We start from the raw sequence: 20,406 nt of genomic DNA on the forward strand, positions 1-20,406 counted from the left end.
TTAGCCCGGAACCGCTAAGCCCGTTTATTTAAGGCCCGGTCCGGGACCGGGACCGCGGCCCACGAGACCGGACCACATGACACCCCTAATATAGAGTTCGATCGACTAACTTAAGAGTGCACAATGTGTAGGCATTTAATTAAAGTAAAGTTGAATTAGACAATATAAAGTTCCCGAGGAACTTCAACTTCAATCACTAATACTTGCAAAGTCTTCATACATTTGGTGCAATGAATTCATTAAAATTGGGATGTTGTAAATTCTTTTAGAATTTAGAAAAGCTACCTAATTTAGATTTTTCAATTTACTATACTTTGTTTATTCGGTTATATTATTTAATATTTTTTTCTCTAATTTAAATGCCAATTATTTTAAAAATAGTGGATCAAGAAGAATAACGAGTGATTTAAATAAAAGAAATTTGGGAGATTTTGGATTACTTAACAGATCAATGAGTATTTTTAAAAGTTTGTTGATTGTAGGGATAAATTTGATCCGATAATATAAGAAAAGTTAAATATAGACGATATATGAAAGTAGAGAGTTATATTTGTCACTTTTCCCAATAAATTAACTATAGCTAAGTGGTAAAATGCGGGTTCAAAAAATATAGCATTCTTAGCCGTGAGTATGAATTCAGTCTTTGTTATCAAGCACTCTATCCTAATATGGGATTTTTTAGGGCCTAATCAGAATTTGATGGAACCGCAATACAGATACGGGATATCCAATAGGAAAAAAAGAAGGTATAAAGTCAGCTGAGCTCAGTTTCTTAAAAAGCTTAACAGACAACATTAACAATGTCCTTGAATTTTGTCAACAAACCGCGACCAAGCAGGAGGAGCCAAGTGTAGCACAATGTCACCAATTACACACGAAGATGATGGAGAAGAACAAGCCCTAATCCATCACTATCACAATCACGTGCTCTCTCCCTCCCTCCCTCTCTCTCTTTCTCTCTCTCCACACACACACACACACAATACAAACAAAGAAATTCAGGCGTCGCTTATGTCACCGTCATTCACTGCGCCGTTGCCAACAATTTCAGTCGTTTTAAGAGTTTTCCCTGGACTTTTTACTTGGTTTGTTCCCTTACTTTGTTGATATGTAATTGTTGTTCCTACCATTTTTGGAGATCGATGCACTTAGCAAAAGATAGGATATAAATTATAATGGAAGAAAAAGATCTTGACAGGCAATATGTCTTACCATTTTAGACATGTTACCACTTTTACTGTAGGTTTTATGCTTTCTAGAAGTGGTTTAGCCTTTATATAGAGAACTTCTAATACTTTTTATTTGTCTTTGCATAATATTGTGAGGATTCATGAAAGATACTGTGAGGATAATTAAAATAATGAATGGAAAAAGAGAAACTGATTTAGTTCCCATTATTTAATTAAGAAATCAAGATTATTTTTCATTTGTGCTTGAGGAAAATTTTGTTGCCGCATTGTGAATACCTCATCGAGAAAAGAAAAACCCCCTCTTTTGTCGGGAGCTTAGTAAAATAAAAAGCTTCATTGAGCTTTAGTGAATTGCAAATGACACTTGGTGTCAATGTGGCCGAATCAGGATTTGAAGCTTGTGGGTTCAGAATTTTAATCTTTTTAAGCTACTGGGTTCTAAAGTTAATAATTTATATATATTCAATGGGTTTCTTAAAATAAATACAAAGTTTGGACCTACTGGGTTCTAAAGTTAATAATTTATATATATTCAATGGATTTCTCAAAATAAATACAAAGCTTAGACCAAAGCTACTGGGTTCAGCCGAACCTACAACCGAAAGGCTAGCTCCGCCTCTGGGCGGGCGATGTTGTTTTGTCTATTCCTGAATATTAAGAAGTTTCATTTTGAGAGAAACTGGATAGTGCTGAAAGAGTGTGCTTATGAACAAATGGATTCACCTCTTCTTGCTCTATATATCCTGGTTGTCCCTCGTGCCTTTTCCACAAGGGTTGACATGATCTCCAAGAATCTTCTGCCAACCTCATTTGGCTCTTCTCATCAAATCTCGAGAAGTTTACTTATTGGTGTTTCAGTTGATTACTCTGGGATATCTTTTTCTTGTGTATCATGTTCATTTTTCTATTACAAAGGGTTTTTCAGTTTGCCATTAGAGGCTTTGAGTTATTCCGGGTAGTTTACCTTTTGATGCTTGCAATCACTGAATGTGTAAATCTTTTATCTTAGTTCTGCTCTTTCAGTTTTGTCCAAATTAATTCCAAATTAGCAGTGCTTTGTAATCATTGTATCGTAGATATGATAGTTTTTCAGGTGCTTACCTTTTGCTCTTGTACCTATGCTTTAATCGGTGACAGCTTATTTTGCACATTTTGATAAAAATGTCTTCTTAGATAGTTGTTTGTAGCTGCTCATAGGTGCAAAATGCATCTTGTGGCGGGAGGGGGGTTGCAGTCTCTTGGATAACGTCTTTCTTTCTCTTTGGTAGTTCTTTACTTTCATCTAACTTGGAGTATTTGACCCAAATGGCAGGTAAATAGATGTATCAAGGTAATCCTGATCGTGAGCAACATAATGCGGAGAAACCACCTCCCTCTTCTGCAGGTGGGGCCCAGGAGACAATCATTGTGGTTGGACAAGAGGGACAAGTTAAACAACCTCAATTAGAAAGGAGAAAAGGGAAGTTGGCCTCAAAGGTGGATAATATTTCTCTTTTACTTTTGCTATGCTTTTATCTTAACTTACTCTGATAGGGCATGTGGTACAAGTAAAGTATTGCGCTGTCTATTGGAGGTCAACAAATCGCTTATCCTAGCAAAATATGACAAATTTCAAGCAAACAACATAACTGCTGCAAGCCCACGTTGCACCATCACCAATCATGTGGCAATGTAGTAGCAAAACACTTCCTCGTTTTATTTTGCCTTTTCCATATGAAGGAAATATATATAACCTGAGTTGAGAAAATTTGGAACCAAACACATGTTCTGGAACATGAACTTGAGAAATTAAAACTTTTAAATTTGTAAATTCTACTAGAAAAGAAGACAATGGAGACTTTTCAGTTAACTGAACAGTAACATGTAATATGTGCTCCACAATTTTCAGGCTATGTGATTACTATTGCAACTTTTGAGTCACAATGTACCCGAAGCTTGAAGTTTTCTTTGTTTGAAATCTCCTTATTTGGATTGATTGGACGAATAACGCTCTACACAAGGGAATGTTCTAGCATTTGGCTGCTGTAATATCTGCTTAACTTATATAGGAATCAATATATTACTTTAGGATAGAGTGTGGAATGAGAATACTTGTATTGATAGTCCCATAAATTCGTATTCTTATCATTGTGGGCAAGGGGATAGAAGTAAAGGGGAATCCCCATCATTCGAGCATTAATCTACCTACTGATTGTGTCATTTGAGCATTAATCTACCTACTGATTGTGTAGGAAGTCAGCTCAGCTCTTATACTTGACCTTGCAGTTCCCTTTGGTGAATATTTCCAGAAATCTACTATTGGCGTACCAGAGTCTTGGGGTGGTGTATGGAGATTTGAGCATTTCGCCACTTTATGTCTATAGGAGTATATTTGCAGGGAAGTTGCAGGATTATCAGACTCAAGAAGCAATATTTGGTGCATTTTCATTGATATTCTGGACAATAACTCTCATTCCTTTGCTCAAATATGTATTTGTGGTATTGAGCGCTGATGATAATGGTGAAGGTATGTTAAAGAGAAGGCCCTGAATGCATTAATACTTGTGGAACCTGATTGTGTTGATCAATTATACTTGAATACCAGGTGGTACATTTGCTCTTTACTCTCTGCTCTGTAGACATGCAAAATTCAGTCTACTTCCCAACCAACAATGCAGCTGACGAGGAGCTATCTGCTTACAAATATGGCTTCGCTGGGCAGTCAACATCGTCTTTAGCGTTAAAGAGATTTCTTGAGAAACACAAGAAATCACGTACAATTTTACTCATTGTTGTATTAGTGGGGGCTTGCATGGTTATTGGTGACGGTATTCTTACACCTGCAATGTCAGGTTGATAATTCTAACAGTATTTGCTTTTCTTTTATGTGGTATTATCTAGTGTACATTTGTAACTCGGAAGCTATTAGTTTATCCAAAAAAAGAAACTGGTTTATGAATTGATTACTTCCTTGGTTGGAGAATGATAGATAACATAAAATTTTTTGCATGAGATATTCAGCACCTTGCTATGCCTATGCTAGTGCAGAAATGCAATCAGAATTTTTGCATTATTACATGCTTGAAATCCTGTAAATTCAGTCGAATTTAGTGTATTTATTAATTGGAATCATTTTACTGTGGCAGTTATATCATCCATGTCAGGAATCAAGGCTGCAGCGGAACACCTATCTCACGGTAGATTTACTATTTTACTACTTTTAATAGCTCCCGTGTGACCTCAGTCCAAGGCATTGATCATTAAATTATCTTTCATCATAGGTGAAGTGCTGTTGCTTTCTTGCCTGATATTGGTTGGTCTGTTTGCTCTACAGCATTCTGGGACCCATAGGGTCGGCTTTTTGTTTGCACCTATAGTTATCATTTGGTTGATATCAATATTTGGGATTGGGCTCTACAACATTATATTTTGGAATCCCAAGATTGTGTCTGGTCTTTCTCCCTACTATATCATCAAGTTTTTTAGGGAAACAAGAAAACATGGTTGGATGTCTCTTGGAGGTGTCCTCCTTTCTGTTGCAGGTACACCAAATATATTAGCTACACATTTTGCTCTTTATCCAAGAAAAAAAGTAGTCTTTAAATTCAGAGCATTGTTTGTGCCAATACTTACTAGTTTGTGAAAGAAGGATTAGACAACATGTCCTTCAGAATTTGAATCTTGTTTCTAATTCATTTTCCATCAGCAGGTACCGAAGCTATGTTTGCAGATCTTGGCCATTTCACTGCGTGCTCAATGAGGGTAAGTCAACCTATGCGCAACTTCAGCAAAATCTTGCACGGCCGCAAATGCGGTACCAAATCGAGGCTTTTTCTTTATTTAACCCACCATATGTGTCTGTGGAAAACCCTGTGCACTAGGGAAAAAATAATTGGGCTGGGAAGCAACAGGCAAGTATATGTTTCAGGTTGCATTTAAATATTGAATATATAAGTCCTTAACAAATTAAAAATGTAAAAGATCCAATTGTAGCAAACAAACAAGTTTTACAAGGGTTAACATAATGAATTTATTTTAATCAGAGAGGGACTTCAGTTGTTTGCCCAAACATTAATAAAATCTTAGAGAGGGACTTCAGATGACATCTAAGTTGAGAGAAATTTGAACCATTTGAAATAGCTTTTTGGGCCTAAGATTGGAAATAATTTTGAAAGAAACAATATAAATAGCATATGCAAATGCAGCCAAAATGGTCATATTCTATGAATTGGGTCTCTAAGCTGATTATCCTTGTGGCTGGGCATATTATATTGCCTTTAGTGGTCGTTTCTCTCTGCGTCATATCATTCAATATAGTAATTGATTAGTTTTATTTCTAGAACTTGCACCATGTCAATCTGAAAGTTATATTCTCCCATGCAGATTGCCTTTTCATTTCTTGTGTACCCTTGCTTGGTGGTACAGTATATGGGTCAAGCCGCTTTTCTTTCCAAAAATATTGCTTCTATCCCGAATAGCTTCTATAATTCAATACCTGGTTAGTCCTTTATTTCACTTTTAAATGAGACTGTTCTCGAGATTGTTGACGAAGTTATATTCAGTCATTCCCAACTGCTGCTCATTGCTTTCATGCAGATAGTGTATATTGGCCTGTTTTTGTCATTGCTACCCTTGCAAGCATTGTCGGTAGCCAGTCCATCATCACAGCTACATTCTCTATAGTCAAGCAATTGAATGCACTAGGTTGCTTCCCACGAGTCAAGATTGTCCACACCTCAAGGAATGTTAAGGGGCAGATCTATATACCAGAAATAAATTGGATCCTTATGATTCTTACGCTTTCCGTGGCTGTTGGTTTCCAGGACACAATTTTAATTGGAAATGCATATGGTAAGCCTAACAGTGTGTTGAAGATCTTTTTTTGTAATATTTAGATGCTCCCCTGACTGTAATTTTTTGTTTCTTGTTTGGAAAAAAAAAACATTTAGTTCCAAAACAAAGTAGATCTGATCGGTGGAAAGTAGAATTACAATCTCCATCATGTCTTCTCCCCAACTATTTCTATCATATTGCCTACAAAAGCAACTCAATTTGTTTCGCAAAGCGTAGCTAGTTCCATATCCCATGTAAAGGAGGAGGGTTGAGATAGTTTGATAGACAACGTGGAAATAGTCTAATTTTGATGAATCCTTTGAAATATATCGGACCTCTACTGCTTGCATTTTTTTGCTTGCATATCACAACTCAATTTTTGTGATTGCATTTTTCTACTATGCTTCTTAGCTCTACTTATGTACTCTTCTTTGCAAACCTTGTGATGGGGATTTATATGCCTCAGAAGGGAAAAAGGAGTCTCTTCTGAAAAAGAAAAGAACGATGATCTAAAACAAGAAGAGTTGAACAAGAAATGATCTCTAATTGCATGACCTGGAGAAAAGAATCTGCTTTCTTTTCCCAGAGAGTACTCTCTTTTGCTAAGTACCATGAGGCCATTGTAACTTCTTTTATGATGACGCTGAGTTACAATTTCTATTTCTGCAGAAATTACAGAAGAAATTTACTATTTATGTCCACAATTGAATCTTTGTTTTGATTTAGTCTTTTTATTACTCTTGGTTGTTTTTTCATATGAATTCTTTTTCTTTCAGGCCTAGCTTGCATGACAGGTATGTTTATCACAACATTTCTAATCACGTTGGTCATGATCTTTGTGTGGCAAAGAAACATAGCACTTGCCACTTGCTTTCTCCTGTTCTTCTGGTTCATTGAAGGTGTATACCTGTCTTCCGCGTTCACCAAAATTCCACAGGGAGGATGGGTCTCCCTAGTGCTTGCCTTTGTCTTCTTGTTTGTCATGTTTGTCTGGCACTATGGAACTCGCAAGAAGTACAATTTTGATCTACACAACAAAGTTCCATTAAAATGGCTCCTTGGCATGGGCCCTAGTCTTGGTATTGTCCGTGTCCCCGGGATAGGCCTCGTATACTCAGAATTAGCAACAGGGGTCCCATCTATCTTCTCTCACTTTGTCACAAATCTCCCCGCATTCCACAGTGTGCTGGTGTTTTTATGCGTCAAATCTGTTCCCGTACCCTATGTCTCACCGGAGGAGCGCTTCCTCATTGGTCGCATTTGTCCAAGACCCTATCGCATGTATCGTTGCATTGTTAGGTATGGTTACAAGGACATACAGCGAGATGATGGGGACTTTGAGGACCTTCTCATCCAAAGTATAGCAGAGTTTATCCAAATGGAAGCTGTGGAACCACAGTGTTCAAGCTCTGAGACTCCATCATTTGATGGGAGGATGGCAGTTATAAGCAAGAAAACTGTACAGTCAACTTCAACATTAATTGTCTCAGAGGATTTTGGAATGAGTGACTCCATTCAAAGCAGCAAGTCTCTGACCCTCCAAAGTCTAAGATCTGCTTATGCTGATGAGAACCTGCAAATGAGGAGGCGGCGAGTGAGGTTTCAATTGCCAGAAAACCCTGGCATGGATCCAGCAGTCAGGGATGAGCTTCAAGATTTAATTCAAGCAAAGGAGGCAGGGGTTGCATATATAATGGGGCACTCGTACGTGAAAGCTAGGAGATCATCCTCTTTCTTAAAGAAGTTTGTTGTTGACATAGGGTATTCATTTCTGCGCAAGAACTGTAGGGGTCCTTCCGTGGTGCTTAACATTCCTCAGATTAGTCTTATTGAAGTTGGCATGATATACCATGTCTAGAGGGATGACCTTGTCGTGCCTTTTGGTTGTTGCCTGCAGAATGTTTAGGCTTAGTAGATGGTTGGTCGTCTTATAACTTCAAATGTGATCTCCCATAGTAAATGTTGAGGAGATGATGTTGGTAACCTTCTGACTTAAAATGTGATCTCCAACATCAGATGTTGAGGAGCTGTTTTAGTTTTTCATGTTACCTTCTATAGTTTTCTGCATATATAGAGATAATTTTATCTTAGCATACTGGGAATAGATAGGCATGCAAATGTGCTTTTTAAGAGCATTCTACATCAAGTGACAAACCTCAAAGTTCAATTAAGGAGAAAGGTACTGTTGAGTTAATTTTAACAACCAAATAAGCAATGTGAGTGAGGCTGCTGCCATAGCTTTTGTAGTTCTCTTGTTGCAAAATAGTTGTTCAAATTTTAGGTCCCAAATGCCCTTTCTATTAAACAAGAAAGTTAACATGGGTCAGAATGACAAGAAATTTACTTGTTTGACATTGTTTATTAAAATCAACTGGTATCAAGATATATCATGGCACTAAGGCAAGTCTTGCCTCTTAAGTTTGTAAATGACAGCCTAATTCTTAAGATCAATCAAATGGTAAAAGTTGTACTGTACTAGTTTCAAAGAATGTATTAGATTAGAAATTTCAAGGATTTCATTAATAAACAAATTTCAAGGTGAATCCTTTTTTGGTTATTTATAAGATTATTATTTTTTTAACTATGAAATAAAACCCATAGTATCTGCAGTTAATTAACACATTACGTATGTTTCGATGAGTCGGATCCTGTGTTTCTATTACAAACAAAAAAAAATAGTGGTTAAAAAATAATCTATTGCTTAAGACGAAGCAAATTCAGGATCATACGTTTACTAACACGTTACGTACATTACAGTGAGCACAAATGTAAGAAAAATCTGATTCAATTATCACAATGCATATAAAAAGTAGTATAATATTGCAAAACATGCTAGTCATTAATTAATTGTGTTAATCCAAAGACGACCCTCAAAATAGCAAACGGAGTTCAAGCAGCTAGTTAATCTTCCTCATTACATTATTCTCTTTTTTATGTATTAACAGAAGCTATATTATTATTTTAAGAAGGATATTGGCATGATATATTCAAGTAAATATGAATCACATCCAGCTATGGGCATGATTTCTAATAATCTGTCATAGATATCGTAAACATAGAAACCGCAATACAACCAATATAATTAAGTTGGCTATTTTCAATTACCATAGTCTACTGTAAAATTGCTACACTTTTAAGTAGGTGTAGCTCAAGGGGAGTTTAGTAAAGCTTTTGTTGTAGGCCTTTTGAGGCCCCAAAAATTTAAGGTAAATTTTATCATTTTATTTTTTCTTAGATAATTCTGAAATTTTATAGAAAAAAGGAAAAAAGAAAAAGTAAAAAATCTTTACAAAAAAAGAAAAACTGACTGACTTCCTACTTTTTAATAGTAGAGATACTTTGAATTAACCTACTCAAATCTTCATATTTTTTACAATAGTATCAAAGGTAATATATTGCAAAAACATGACTAACAATCTTATCAATTTAAGTTAAGAAACTAATCTCAAATGAAACAAAACAATGATATTGTTTCCATGAAATCTAAACACCATTTTGCTGTAGGTACTAGACAACAAAACAATCAGACACATCTCACCTTAACTAGAACTTACAAGTTCCAAATACTCAAAATCCCTAACATAATCAGACATTTTAACTAACAATCAGAAGTTGAACTATGAGATAAGCAAATGACAGAATGAAATGGCGCAAATGCTTCTACTACTTGATCACTGGCAAAGCTGTTCGACTGCAGTAACAATCTGGGGAGGTTGGACAACAGTCCAGTTCTCTAACGTCCCAGCATACGGAGTTGGCACATCCTGTGATGAGAGACATACAATAGGGGCATCTAAATAGTCATGGAAGTTCTCAGTTATAGCGGCCGTCAAGCTGGCACCAATACCTCCTGTCCGCATACATTCCTCGACGATGAGCACACGGTGAGTCTTCTTCACTGAATTTCCGATGGTGTGAAGGTCAAATGGTTTCAATGACCTGATATCAATGACCTCAGGATCATAACCCTTGTCGACAAGCGTCTTCGCAGCCTGCATCACGTGATACCTCATCCTGGAATAAGTTAAAATGGTAACATGCTCCCCGGGTCGTACCATCTCTGCTTCTTCAAGATTCAACACATACTCTTCATCTGGAATTCTTTCCTTGAGGTTGTAGAGCAAAACATGCTCAAACAGAATCACAGGGTTATCGCTCCTAATAGCTGCCTTCATCAAGCCCTTGGCATTGTAAGGGGTTGAGCAGGCAACCATTTGGATTCCAGGAATTGACTGGAAATACGACTCGAGGCGCTGAGAGTGCTCTGCTCCGAGCTGTCGACCGACTCCACCAGGACCTCGAATGACGACTGGTATCTTAAACTGGCCACCAGATGTGTAGTGAAGCATACCACAGTTGTTAGATATCTGGTTGAAGGCTAGAAGAAGAAATCCCATGTTCATTCCTTCAATAACTGGACGCAGGCCAGTCATTGCAGCTCCAATACCCATACCAGTGAAAGAGTTCTCAGCAATGGGAGTGTCGAGAACCCTGAGATCACCATATTTTGGGGCAAGGCCTTTAGTTACCTTGTACGAACCTCCATAATGACCGACATCTTCACCCATTATACATACAGTGGGATCTCTGTCCATCTCTTCTTCAAGACCTTCACGGAGGGCCTCAAAGAGCAATAGTTCATGCCTAAAGATTGTACATTCAATCACATAAGTGGTGTGATCAAGCAACAAGAAAGCTAGATAAAGAACAATCAGGTAAGTGATAATTGATATAGTTCACACCATGATCGACATTAAAAAATATGAGAAAAGAGTGCATAGCTGACCACTCAACAAAGATCTATTCAGTGACGTAAGTTTAATGATTAAGCAAGCACAGTTATAGAGTTCTTTTAAAACCACAGACAATCTATCCCCAATCATTCGGAAGAGTCCTTCTACATTCAAAGATAATGTTGGTTATGACCACCATCAAAACTAAACGAGATCTATACCCCTCAAACAACCAGATCAGTAACAGGAATTCCACAGCAGGAATTTTATGCATGAGGAAGAGAGAATGAATAAGAGACCTCCTTACTAGCTTCTGGTTGCCTATATCATTCATGTAATTAGAACCTCAGAACCCAACAAATAAGAGAGGAAAAATCAGAAATTCAACAAGTATGAAGTAGGAAAGTAAGCTAAATTTCCTACAAAATATGCCACCTTCCTTTTGAACAGAGTGCATATCCGACCAGCCAAATACATTTCCCCGCACTATACACACACAGAGAGAACACTCTACTCCATCATAGCATCTGTTCGACCTTACACCAAGAAAGCAAACCTCCATCGTGCCTTTTCTCATGATAATTCAAAGTATTTGTTCAACATGGATCATCAACTCTCCATTTTGTTTATGTTTCCATAATTTCTCTGTCTCAAACCTAATTAAGCAGATATTGCATAGATATGAAAATCAGGTAATTCACATACATGATAAATCCAAAGACCAAAATTTTTGAAGTCAAGTCTCAAAATTGAATTGGAAAAATCAGTTTCTCTTCTTAGCGAAGACATTGATATGATGATTCAATAGAAACACTGGTAATTACCAGGTATAGCTATATACAAATGTACTTGCATGAGCTGGAAAAACTATAGTGGTGTTACTTATAAAACTTTGGAAAAGAGGGGTAGTGCATAGACTTAGGGGCATTATTATAGGCATTACAACGGTGACACCAAACCATTTTGGGTTTATTCTGTAAAATAGAGACCACATTTTTGCTAAGAGCATTCATAGAAATTCATAGAGAGGGAGGAAGAAGGATATATTCATCGACATATATTGTAGAGTGCGAAAAAATTGGTTCTATACCTCATGCAAAAGCAGCTCTATGTTGGGGTTATAGGTCAGTGAAAAATTACAATAATAACATTACTAGCTTACATTTAAGAAAACTTTTAAAAAACTGACGTTGGCAAACTCTATTAGCAAGGACCGCAATGAATCCATATAGAGTTGAAGGGAATTTTTCTAGCAATAACAAATAGGAGATGGTGAGATATCAAGAGAGAGAGAGAGTCACAGTTCTCTTCTTTTTGTTTGTGAGTCGCATGACAGGTTCAAGCAGTAAAATGGTGCGCAAGGCAAAATGCATTCCAAGACGTCAGTACAGTTGTACACTTTTGGTAGCTTTTTGGTGTATGTGAAATTAATTAAATGATATGGACACAATCTAAGATTTAATCAGTTCCTTACAAGCTTGAACTAGGAATTGATCTTTCGTATAGCCGTACGGTTTCAGCAACAATCAACATCTTAGGTTTTTTTTTGTCTTGTTTGGATAAGCCAACATCTTAGAGTTGTTTTCCCATCAATAAAATACATGTGATGGCAAAAAAAGAAATTCAAAATTTTGGAGCAAATAAAAGATAAAAAAGTTAAAGTACCACAAGAAAGAAAAGTGAGAATACACACAATTTATAGCTTTAGGGATCGTTCGGTTCACTTACTAGTTATGCAGGAATTACAATTGAGGGTTGTTTATGCGGTGACTAATATGAAGGATTATTATACATGAATTACTTACTTTACAAGGACGTTTAAACAGTTTAATCCTTCCATTGCTAATACACATATTCTTATTCCACATTCTATCCCGCATGTTAACTCGAGTTTTATTTAATACCGCCAACCAAATGCTGTTATGCGGCAATTATTCTTTTCTTATGCAACCAAACTATTAATTATCTTATGCAGAATGTATATCCTATATATGTGGAATTCTATGTTAGGATTAATTGCTCTAATACCACAACCAAACGACCCTTAATAACTCCCTGTTTTTTCAGAAAAGTCCACAGGAGACTTGCTTGGCTAAAAGAAAAGATCCGCTAAAATTGTATCCTTTATCTCTCTATGTACACATACTTTTGGATGGAAACTACACATACTTTTGGATGGAAACAAGGGTTGGGCTTCTAATCGCTACATAGTCCCTTCCTGTCTCTCTTTTCTATTTTTTCCTGATTTATATCCCTCGTACTAATCCAAACACAACCATATCACTCCCACCATCCCTCTCCTTCCTTTTGTTTCCTTTCCGGAACAAAGAGGAGAATTAGACATGTTCATTTCAGGATGAACAGGCATCATCTGAAGTTAAACAGCAACAGCTATTTTTTTTGTTTTCCTTATTTCCTTTTAACAACTCCATCAAGATTAGTACCTCCACCAAAAAAAATAATCCTACCAGCCAAGCTCCTATTTAAGCCAAGATTGTCAAACATTGCCCTAGTGAGCCATGATGAATAACTAATCTGATCTACTAACAAGCCACCCCTAGGACATGAATTTTCATAAAACAAGTGGTGATTAGAGCTCTAGAAGACAAGTATTAGGAGAGACAAGTGGCAACTATGTGAAAATTGTAGAGAGAGAAATATTGTAAATGAGGAAATTGTATTATTTCCAAAACTGAGATTGTATCTGTACAAGTTCCTACTTATACACATGTGAACCACTCCACTAATTAACAGCTGGCATAACTAAACTCCAGCTACGCTAACCGACTCAAGTGTGTGAAGGAAAGAAAATGACATAAATATCCCTAACTAATCTACGACTGAGATATAACACACTTGTGTGTTTAGACACCTGCTGATCATTACACGTGGCATAGAAGAACAGTCATCTCCTAAGCTTATCAAAACCAAACATTAACCCAAATCTCTGATAGTATCAGCATCACCACAGTGCTCATCTCTAACTTCAACACCCCCCCCTCAAGTTGGAGGGTGCAGATTGAACCCCCAACTTGCCCAAAATGTCACGATGCAAGGGACCCGGTAAGGATTTGGATATCGGCTAATTGCAGACGAGTAGGAACAAAAGAAAGAGAGATGAGCCCAGATTGGAACTGCTGCCGGACAAAATGGCAGTCAAGCTCCGCATGTTTAGTGCGTTCGTGAAAGACGAGGTTTTTGGCTATGTAAATGGCCGTCTGACTGTCAGAGTGAAGCGGAACAGGTAACGAAGGAGGAAGAGACAAATCGGAGAGAAGGCGAACTAGCCAGGTTAACTAAGCCACAACACGACGCATAGATATGTACTCTGCCTCGGCGGAGGACAAAGAAATAGAGGGTTGTTTCTTAGATTTCCAAGAAATAGGGCAAGACCCCAAACTGATAAAAAAACCACTGACGGAGCGGCGAGTATCAGGACAGGAACCCCAGTCAGAATCGCAGAAAGCAAGAAGGTCAAAAGGAGAGGAAGTCATAAAAAGGCCCAAGCCAAGATCTTTGAGAAGACAACGGAGACAGTGTTTGGCAGCATCCAAATGAGGGAATCTAGGGTCTTGCATGAACTGAGAGAGATGTTGCACAGCGAAAGAAAGGTCCGGACGAGTATGGGTCAAAAAATTGAGTTTGCCAAGGAGACGACAGTAAAGGGAAGGATCAGGGATAGGGTCCCCCACACCAGCAAACAATTTGCAAGTAGGATTCAAAGGAGAAGAAGCAGGTCGCTCAGCAAGACAGTCAAATTTAGAGAGCAACTCAAGGGTGAATTTGTGTTGACTGAGAATCAGACCTTGAGGCTCCCTAAGGACTTCCATGCCAAGAAAAAAAGATAAGTGATAAGTCACCCAAATCCTTGATTTGAAACTCAGCATGTAAGAACAATTTTCAAATCAGTTAATTCTTGCATATTATTGCCAGTCAATAGAATGTCATCGACATAAACTGCCACAATAGAGACACAGAATCACCACTACGCTTATAGAACAGAGAGTAGTCGTTGAGAGAGTGAGTGAAGCCCTTAAAATTCAAGGCAGCTGTCAGTTTAGCATACCACTGACGAGAGGCCTGTCGCAGACCATATATGGACTTCTTTAGACGACAAACTAGGTGAGGAGAGGGAGGAGAGAAACCTGCAAGAAATTTCATATAAACCTCCTCATGGAGGTCACCATGTAAAAATGCATTATTGACATCCAACTGGTAGAGGCCCCAACCCTTCTTCACAGCAATAGCCAAAATACATCGAATAGTGGTCATTTTAACAACAGGGGAAAATGTCTCAGTGAAGTCATTGCCTTCCCTTTGAGTATCCCCTCTAATCACCAGTCGAGCCTTAAGCCTTTCAACAGAACCATCAGATTTAAGTTTAACCTTATACACCCACTTACAAGGAAGGGCTTTCTTGCCTATAGGGAGAGGTACCACTTCCCAGGTATCATTGGCAAGCAAGGCATCCAGTTCCATGGCCATGGCATCCTGCCAGCCAGGATGCTGAGCAGCAAGTGAGTAGGAGACAGGCTCTTGGATATGAGAGATAGACTGAAAAACATGTTGATTGGAGGCAGACAAAGCACAAAAGGGAAAGGGAGCAGGGGTGACTGGGGAAAGGAAACAGGGAGAAGAAACATCAGTGAGGTGAAGAGCATTGCAGATGAAATCTGAGAGATAAGCAGGGGTTTTGTGGCGTCTTAGGGATCTGCGCAGTGCAATAGGAGGTGGGTGATCAGAGAATAAGGGAGAAGAGGAGAAAATGGAAGGGGGATAAGAGTAAGAAGGAGAGAGGGGAGAATGAGGAAGAGGAACAAGACTAGGAGTAGGAGGTAAAGAAGAAGGAGAAGTAACACTAGGAGAAGGAGGGGAAGGGGAAAGTGGAGAAGCAGGAGGAGAATCTAAGAAAGAAGGAACATGAATAGGATTAGAAGAGAAATCCATAGGAGGGACAATAGAAGAAAGAGGAGAGGAGGAAGGAGAAGGGGAAGTCATTAGAGAAAAAGGGAAAATGGATTCATGGAATATAACATTTCTGAAAACAAACAAATCCCGAGTAGTGAGGTTAAGTAGTTTGTAACCCTTTTTGCCAAAAGAGTAACCAAGAAAAACACATGGAGTGGCCCTGGGATCAAGTTTACTTCTGTGTTGAGATAAAGTGGAGGCAAAACATAGGCAGCCAAAGCATTTAAGGGAGGTATAGTCAGGTTGTGTGCCAAATAATACTTCATAAGGTGACTTATAGTGGAGCAATTTAGTAGGGTATCTGTTTATCAAATAGGTGGCAGTGAGTAAACAATCTCCCTAGTAGACTAGAGGTACTTTGGACTGAAACAATAGTGCTCTACAAGTCTCAAGAAGATATTTATGTTTCCGTTCAACAATCCCATTTTGTTGGGGTGTGGCTACACAAGAGGTTTGGTGAATTATCCCTTTATCATTAAAGTAGGTTTTGGCTGTAGAACTGCCCCCTAGCTCAAGGGCATTATCAGATCTAATAACTTTTACTTGAGCAGAAAATTACCTTTCCACCATAGAAACAAAAGAGGTTAAAACAGTAAAGGCGTCACCCTTAGTGCTCAGTAAATAGGTCCAGGTACCCCTACTAAAATCATCAACTATAGTGAGGAAGTACCTGAAACCATCATGAGTTGTTGTGTTATAAGGTCCCCAGGTATCAATATGTATAAGCTCAAAAGTGTGAGAAGTAGAGGTAGTACTAACAGGAAAGGGCAATTTATGTTGTCTTGCCATGGGACAGATAGTACAAGGGAATGTATCAGGAATAAGAGCAGCTTTAGGTAAAAAGGAAATGTTTTTCATACTAGAAATAGGCATATGCCCAAGTCTTACATGCCATAATTTGTGACAAGACTCAGCAGAATAAGAAACATTAGTAGAACAACTAGACAAAGAATTAGCAATAAGCTGAGTGCAATTATTTGGAATAGTTGACACTGGTTTGCTTTGGTGCAGAGAATCAGCAGGAGGATAGAAGGATTGAAAAAGGTAGAGTCCATTCTTCACCCTACCAGGAGCCAGAGGCCTCTTCAAGGAAAGGCCCTGCAACACACAGGAAGTAGCACCAAACATGAGAAGGCTATTGAACTGTAAGCAAAATTTCTGCACTGAGATCAGATTGAATTTGAAACTTAGCACTAGTAAAACTTTATTTAGAGTTAATTCTGGGTGAATAGGAACTTTCCCTGCATGTGTAACTTTGATCCTATAGGAGTTAGGTAGATTAACATAGACAGGCTGTGGCAGAGGTTCAACATTAAGTAGAATAGATGCATCAAAAGTCATGTGTTCTGAAGCTCCAGAATCTAGGATCCAAAAATGTGTTTTAGAGGTGATGAGTGGAAGAGAAGAGGAGTGTATACCAGCACAATTAGCTGTTGCATTGGTCTCAGAACTGGAAGGTCCCTGCTGTCCAAATTTAACCTGTTGTAATAACTCCATTAGCTGAGTGAGTTGTTCTTGCTTAATACCTATACTGACATCAGTAGCATGTGATTGAGTATCTTCCTGAGTGCTAGTTGCATTGCTGTGTGCATGATTATTGAAAGGTCTAAGTCTGTTATTTTTAAAGTTGAGGGGATAGCCATGAATCTTATAACATTTCTCAATGGTATGTCCTGGTTTCTTACAATATCTGCAAATGAGATTGGTAGAATTATTCCTCTTGTAATCCTGATGTTGAGTCTGACTGTTTCTTAGTCCATTGGTTGGGTTTCCTTGGTTATTGTTAAACCTGTATTGTCCTTGACTAGCATTCTGCCCAGTACCAGTAAATGAACTTGAATCACTAGGATAATTCCCCAAAGGTTGTATACTCCTCTGTCTTTCCTCTTGCAATAGAAGAAAGTAAGCTCTATCAATATCTGGTGAAGGATTCATCATCATTATGTTTCCTCTACAGGCAGTGTATGACTCATTCAGTCCCATTAGGAATTAGACTAACTTCTGTCTCTCTTCAAGTGCATTGTTTTTCTCCGGTGCTCCACATGTACACTCTGCACAACTGCACACAACCCTACATCAAGTAGCTCAATTTCATCCCAAATTGCTTTCATGTTATTGAAATAGGTTGCAATGTTATTTGATCCTTGCACAGTTTCTACTAGTTGTTTTTGCAATTCAAATAGTTGTGCCAGATTCGATTGTCCATATCTCTTCTCAAGTTGTTTCCATAAATCGTGTACAGATCTAGAGTGCATGACACTGGATCTGATTTCTCTTGTAAGAGAATTCAACAACCAAGCAAAAACCATGTCGTTACAACGAGTCCAAAGGCTAAAAAAAGCAGAATTCTCCTTTGGTTTTGGCAAAGTTCCGTCAATGAAGTCAAGCTTATTCTTAGCAGATAGTGACACTAATACAGATTTTCTCCATGAGCCATATCCAGTTCCATCAAAAGCACTGAAAACCAATGTCATACCTGGTGAATCTGAAGCATGAAGATAATACGGGTGAAGATGATCGATCTTCTCCATTGTAGCAGAAGTAGAAACTCCAGAAGTTGGAGTATCTTCCTCCAGAACCATGATCGAAGTAATGAGTTTTGGAAACCTGACGAAGAACCTGAGTTTTTCTGGAAAATTCTAGAAGAATCTAGACAAAAAAAGCATATGCTCTGATATCATGTGAAAATTGTAGAGAGAGAAATATTGTAAATGAGGAAATTGTATTATTTCCAAAACTGAGATTGTATCTGTACAAGTTCCTACTTATACACATGTGAACCACTCCACTAATTAACAGCTGGCATAACTAACCTCCAGCTAAGCTAACCGACTCAAGTGTGTGAAGGAAAGAAAATGACATAAATATCCCTAGCTAATCTACGACTGAGATATAACACACTTGTGTGTTTAGACACCTGTTGATCATTACACGTGGCATAGAAGAACAGTCATCTCCTAAGCTTATCAAAACCAAACATTAACCCAAATCTCTGATAGTATCAGCATCACCACAGTGCTCATCTCTAACTTCAACAAACTAAAAGAAAGCGATTTGAACTATAAAGACTGTGTGCATGTAAAACTCAAAGGAGAAGTAAATATACCCCGGCTTGGATGAAGTAGAAGCAGCAGCAGCAGCAGTATCTTCTTTTGCCTGTAAAAGAATTACAGGCAACACCAAAATCAAAGTCCAAAAACAATAACATTTCCCTCTAACCCATTTTATGTGATGATATTTGACTGGGCATAGAGTTTAAGATAGATAGAAAGACCGACTTTTGAAACTTGTGATCTAAAACAAGCCAGACATTTTGTGGCTACAAATCATGTCATTAATTGTAAAATGATAAAATGAAAAGTTTAAAGTCATTCAAAATTTACAAATATGTCATTCTTTTGGAAAGACAACAAGGAAAGAGAGTCACACAAATTGGAACGGACAGACTAAAAATGAAAAATTGGGACAGCTAATTATGCACATTTTTGCTAGTACACAATTACATTCATACATAAACACACACAATCATATCATAATGAGAGAGAGTGAAGAATACTAACAGCAACTGCATTAGTAATTATTTGTTCAGCTCTTCCCCGACCGCCACGTCGGTTCAAACCATAACTCAAACGCCCATCAGATCTAACCAAACAAAACCTTCCTTTCCTCTCTGCACCAACAAACACAAACACATGCATCAAAACAAAACCATAAACTCCACAAATTTAACACAAAAGATTCAAACTTTGGATACTAAACAAGGCTCCACCATAAAACACAAAGATTAGACAAACCCAAGAATCATAAAAATTGAACCAAACATACACAATCAATTAAACCCAAAAAAGGCATAAATTTAAGCAAAACTTACAAAACCCAATTAAGGAAAATAGATAAATGATTCATAAAATGCAACGAACCTGAAAAAGATGTGCGAGAATTGGCGAAAAGTGACTTCTTGGAATCCAAAGAATTGGCTGAGGAAAGTGCAGTAGCAGCACCAATTCCTTGTATAATAGCAGCCATTTAGAAAAACCCACGAATAAAAATCCGTTCTTGATTCAAACAAAAAAAAGGAGTATCAGATTGAGAATTCAAAAGCCACCTATAGCTATATATATGAATTAAGAAGGGGGCGGAGATAACAAAGTGTTTGATAAGTTGGATTGGGCGATTTAAAATATATCTATTGAGTGTAAAAAGAAGAGTGAAGTCAATTTGTGCTTCGTTCACATCGCCTGATTGTGTACTTGCTTATTCACTGTAATTTGACAAGTGTCCATGTGAAGGGTAAATTTGTCATTAGAAAGTTTATGATTATCCGCTGTCTTTGATGGCTTAGGAGTTAGGAACTAGTTTGGTGGGCCTACCCTAACGACCAGCTCGTTACTTGTTATGACATGAAGTACTAAAAGATCGAATTATTTTCGGTATGCCGACTTTGTCCTAATTATAAAAGGGGTGCAAATAGCACTAAATAAAGTAGGGGCATTTGTATGCATATAAATTTTAGAATTAAATTTATTAAATAATTTGAACTATATTTAAATGCAAGATATATTAGGCCAAATAAATATTATGAGTTAATATAATTGAATTAATTTTATAAGTCAAATATATATGGATTAAATAAATAAGTCTTAATCCATTGGGCTAGCCCATTAATTGGGTTAAAGTGATGAGCCCACTTCATTAAGCCCAAG

At 37.7% G+C, this 20,406-nt stretch overlaps 2 protein-coding genes across 2 annotated transcripts; one reads left to right on the forward strand and one right to left on the reverse strand.

The window, feature by feature from the left end:
* Positions 1–783: 783 nt before the first annotated feature.
* LOC107830864 (potassium transporter 4) lies at positions 784–8,092 on the forward strand. Its single transcript, XM_016658551.2, is given in 11 exon segments — positions 784–1,085; positions 2,503–2,666; positions 3,456–3,696; positions 3,775–3,842; positions 3,844–4,021; positions 4,316–4,366; positions 4,451–4,711; positions 4,879–4,931; positions 5,553–5,667; positions 5,766–6,020; positions 6,779–8,092. Coding segments are annotated over 10 exon segments (2,460 nt in total). The 5' UTR covers positions 784–1,085; positions 2,503–2,510; the 3' UTR covers positions 7,861–8,092.
* Positions 8,093–9,399: 1,307 nt separating this feature from the next.
* LOC107830854 (pyruvate dehydrogenase E1 component subunit beta-3, chloroplastic-like) lies at positions 9,400–19,943 on the reverse strand. The gene is made up of 4 exons (XM_016658528.2): positions 19,624–19,943; positions 19,264–19,373; positions 18,810–18,859; positions 9,400–10,646 (listed from the first exon to the last, which is right to left on the reverse strand). Exons 1-4 carry the CDS (start codon positions 19,727–19,729, stop codon positions 9,674–9,676), a joined length of 1,239 nt encoding a protein of 412 aa, XP_016514014.1. The 5' UTR covers positions 19,730–19,943; the 3' UTR covers positions 9,400–9,673.
* Between the last annotated feature and the right edge of the window lie 463 nt (positions 19,944–20,406).

This window comes from Nicotiana tabacum, chromosome 15 (assembly GCF_000715075.1).
Source record: "Nicotiana tabacum cultivar K326 chromosome 15, ASM71507v2, whole genome shotgun sequence".
Classification (NCBI taxonomy): domain Eukaryota; kingdom Viridiplantae; phylum Streptophyta; class Magnoliopsida; order Solanales; family Solanaceae; genus Nicotiana; species Nicotiana tabacum.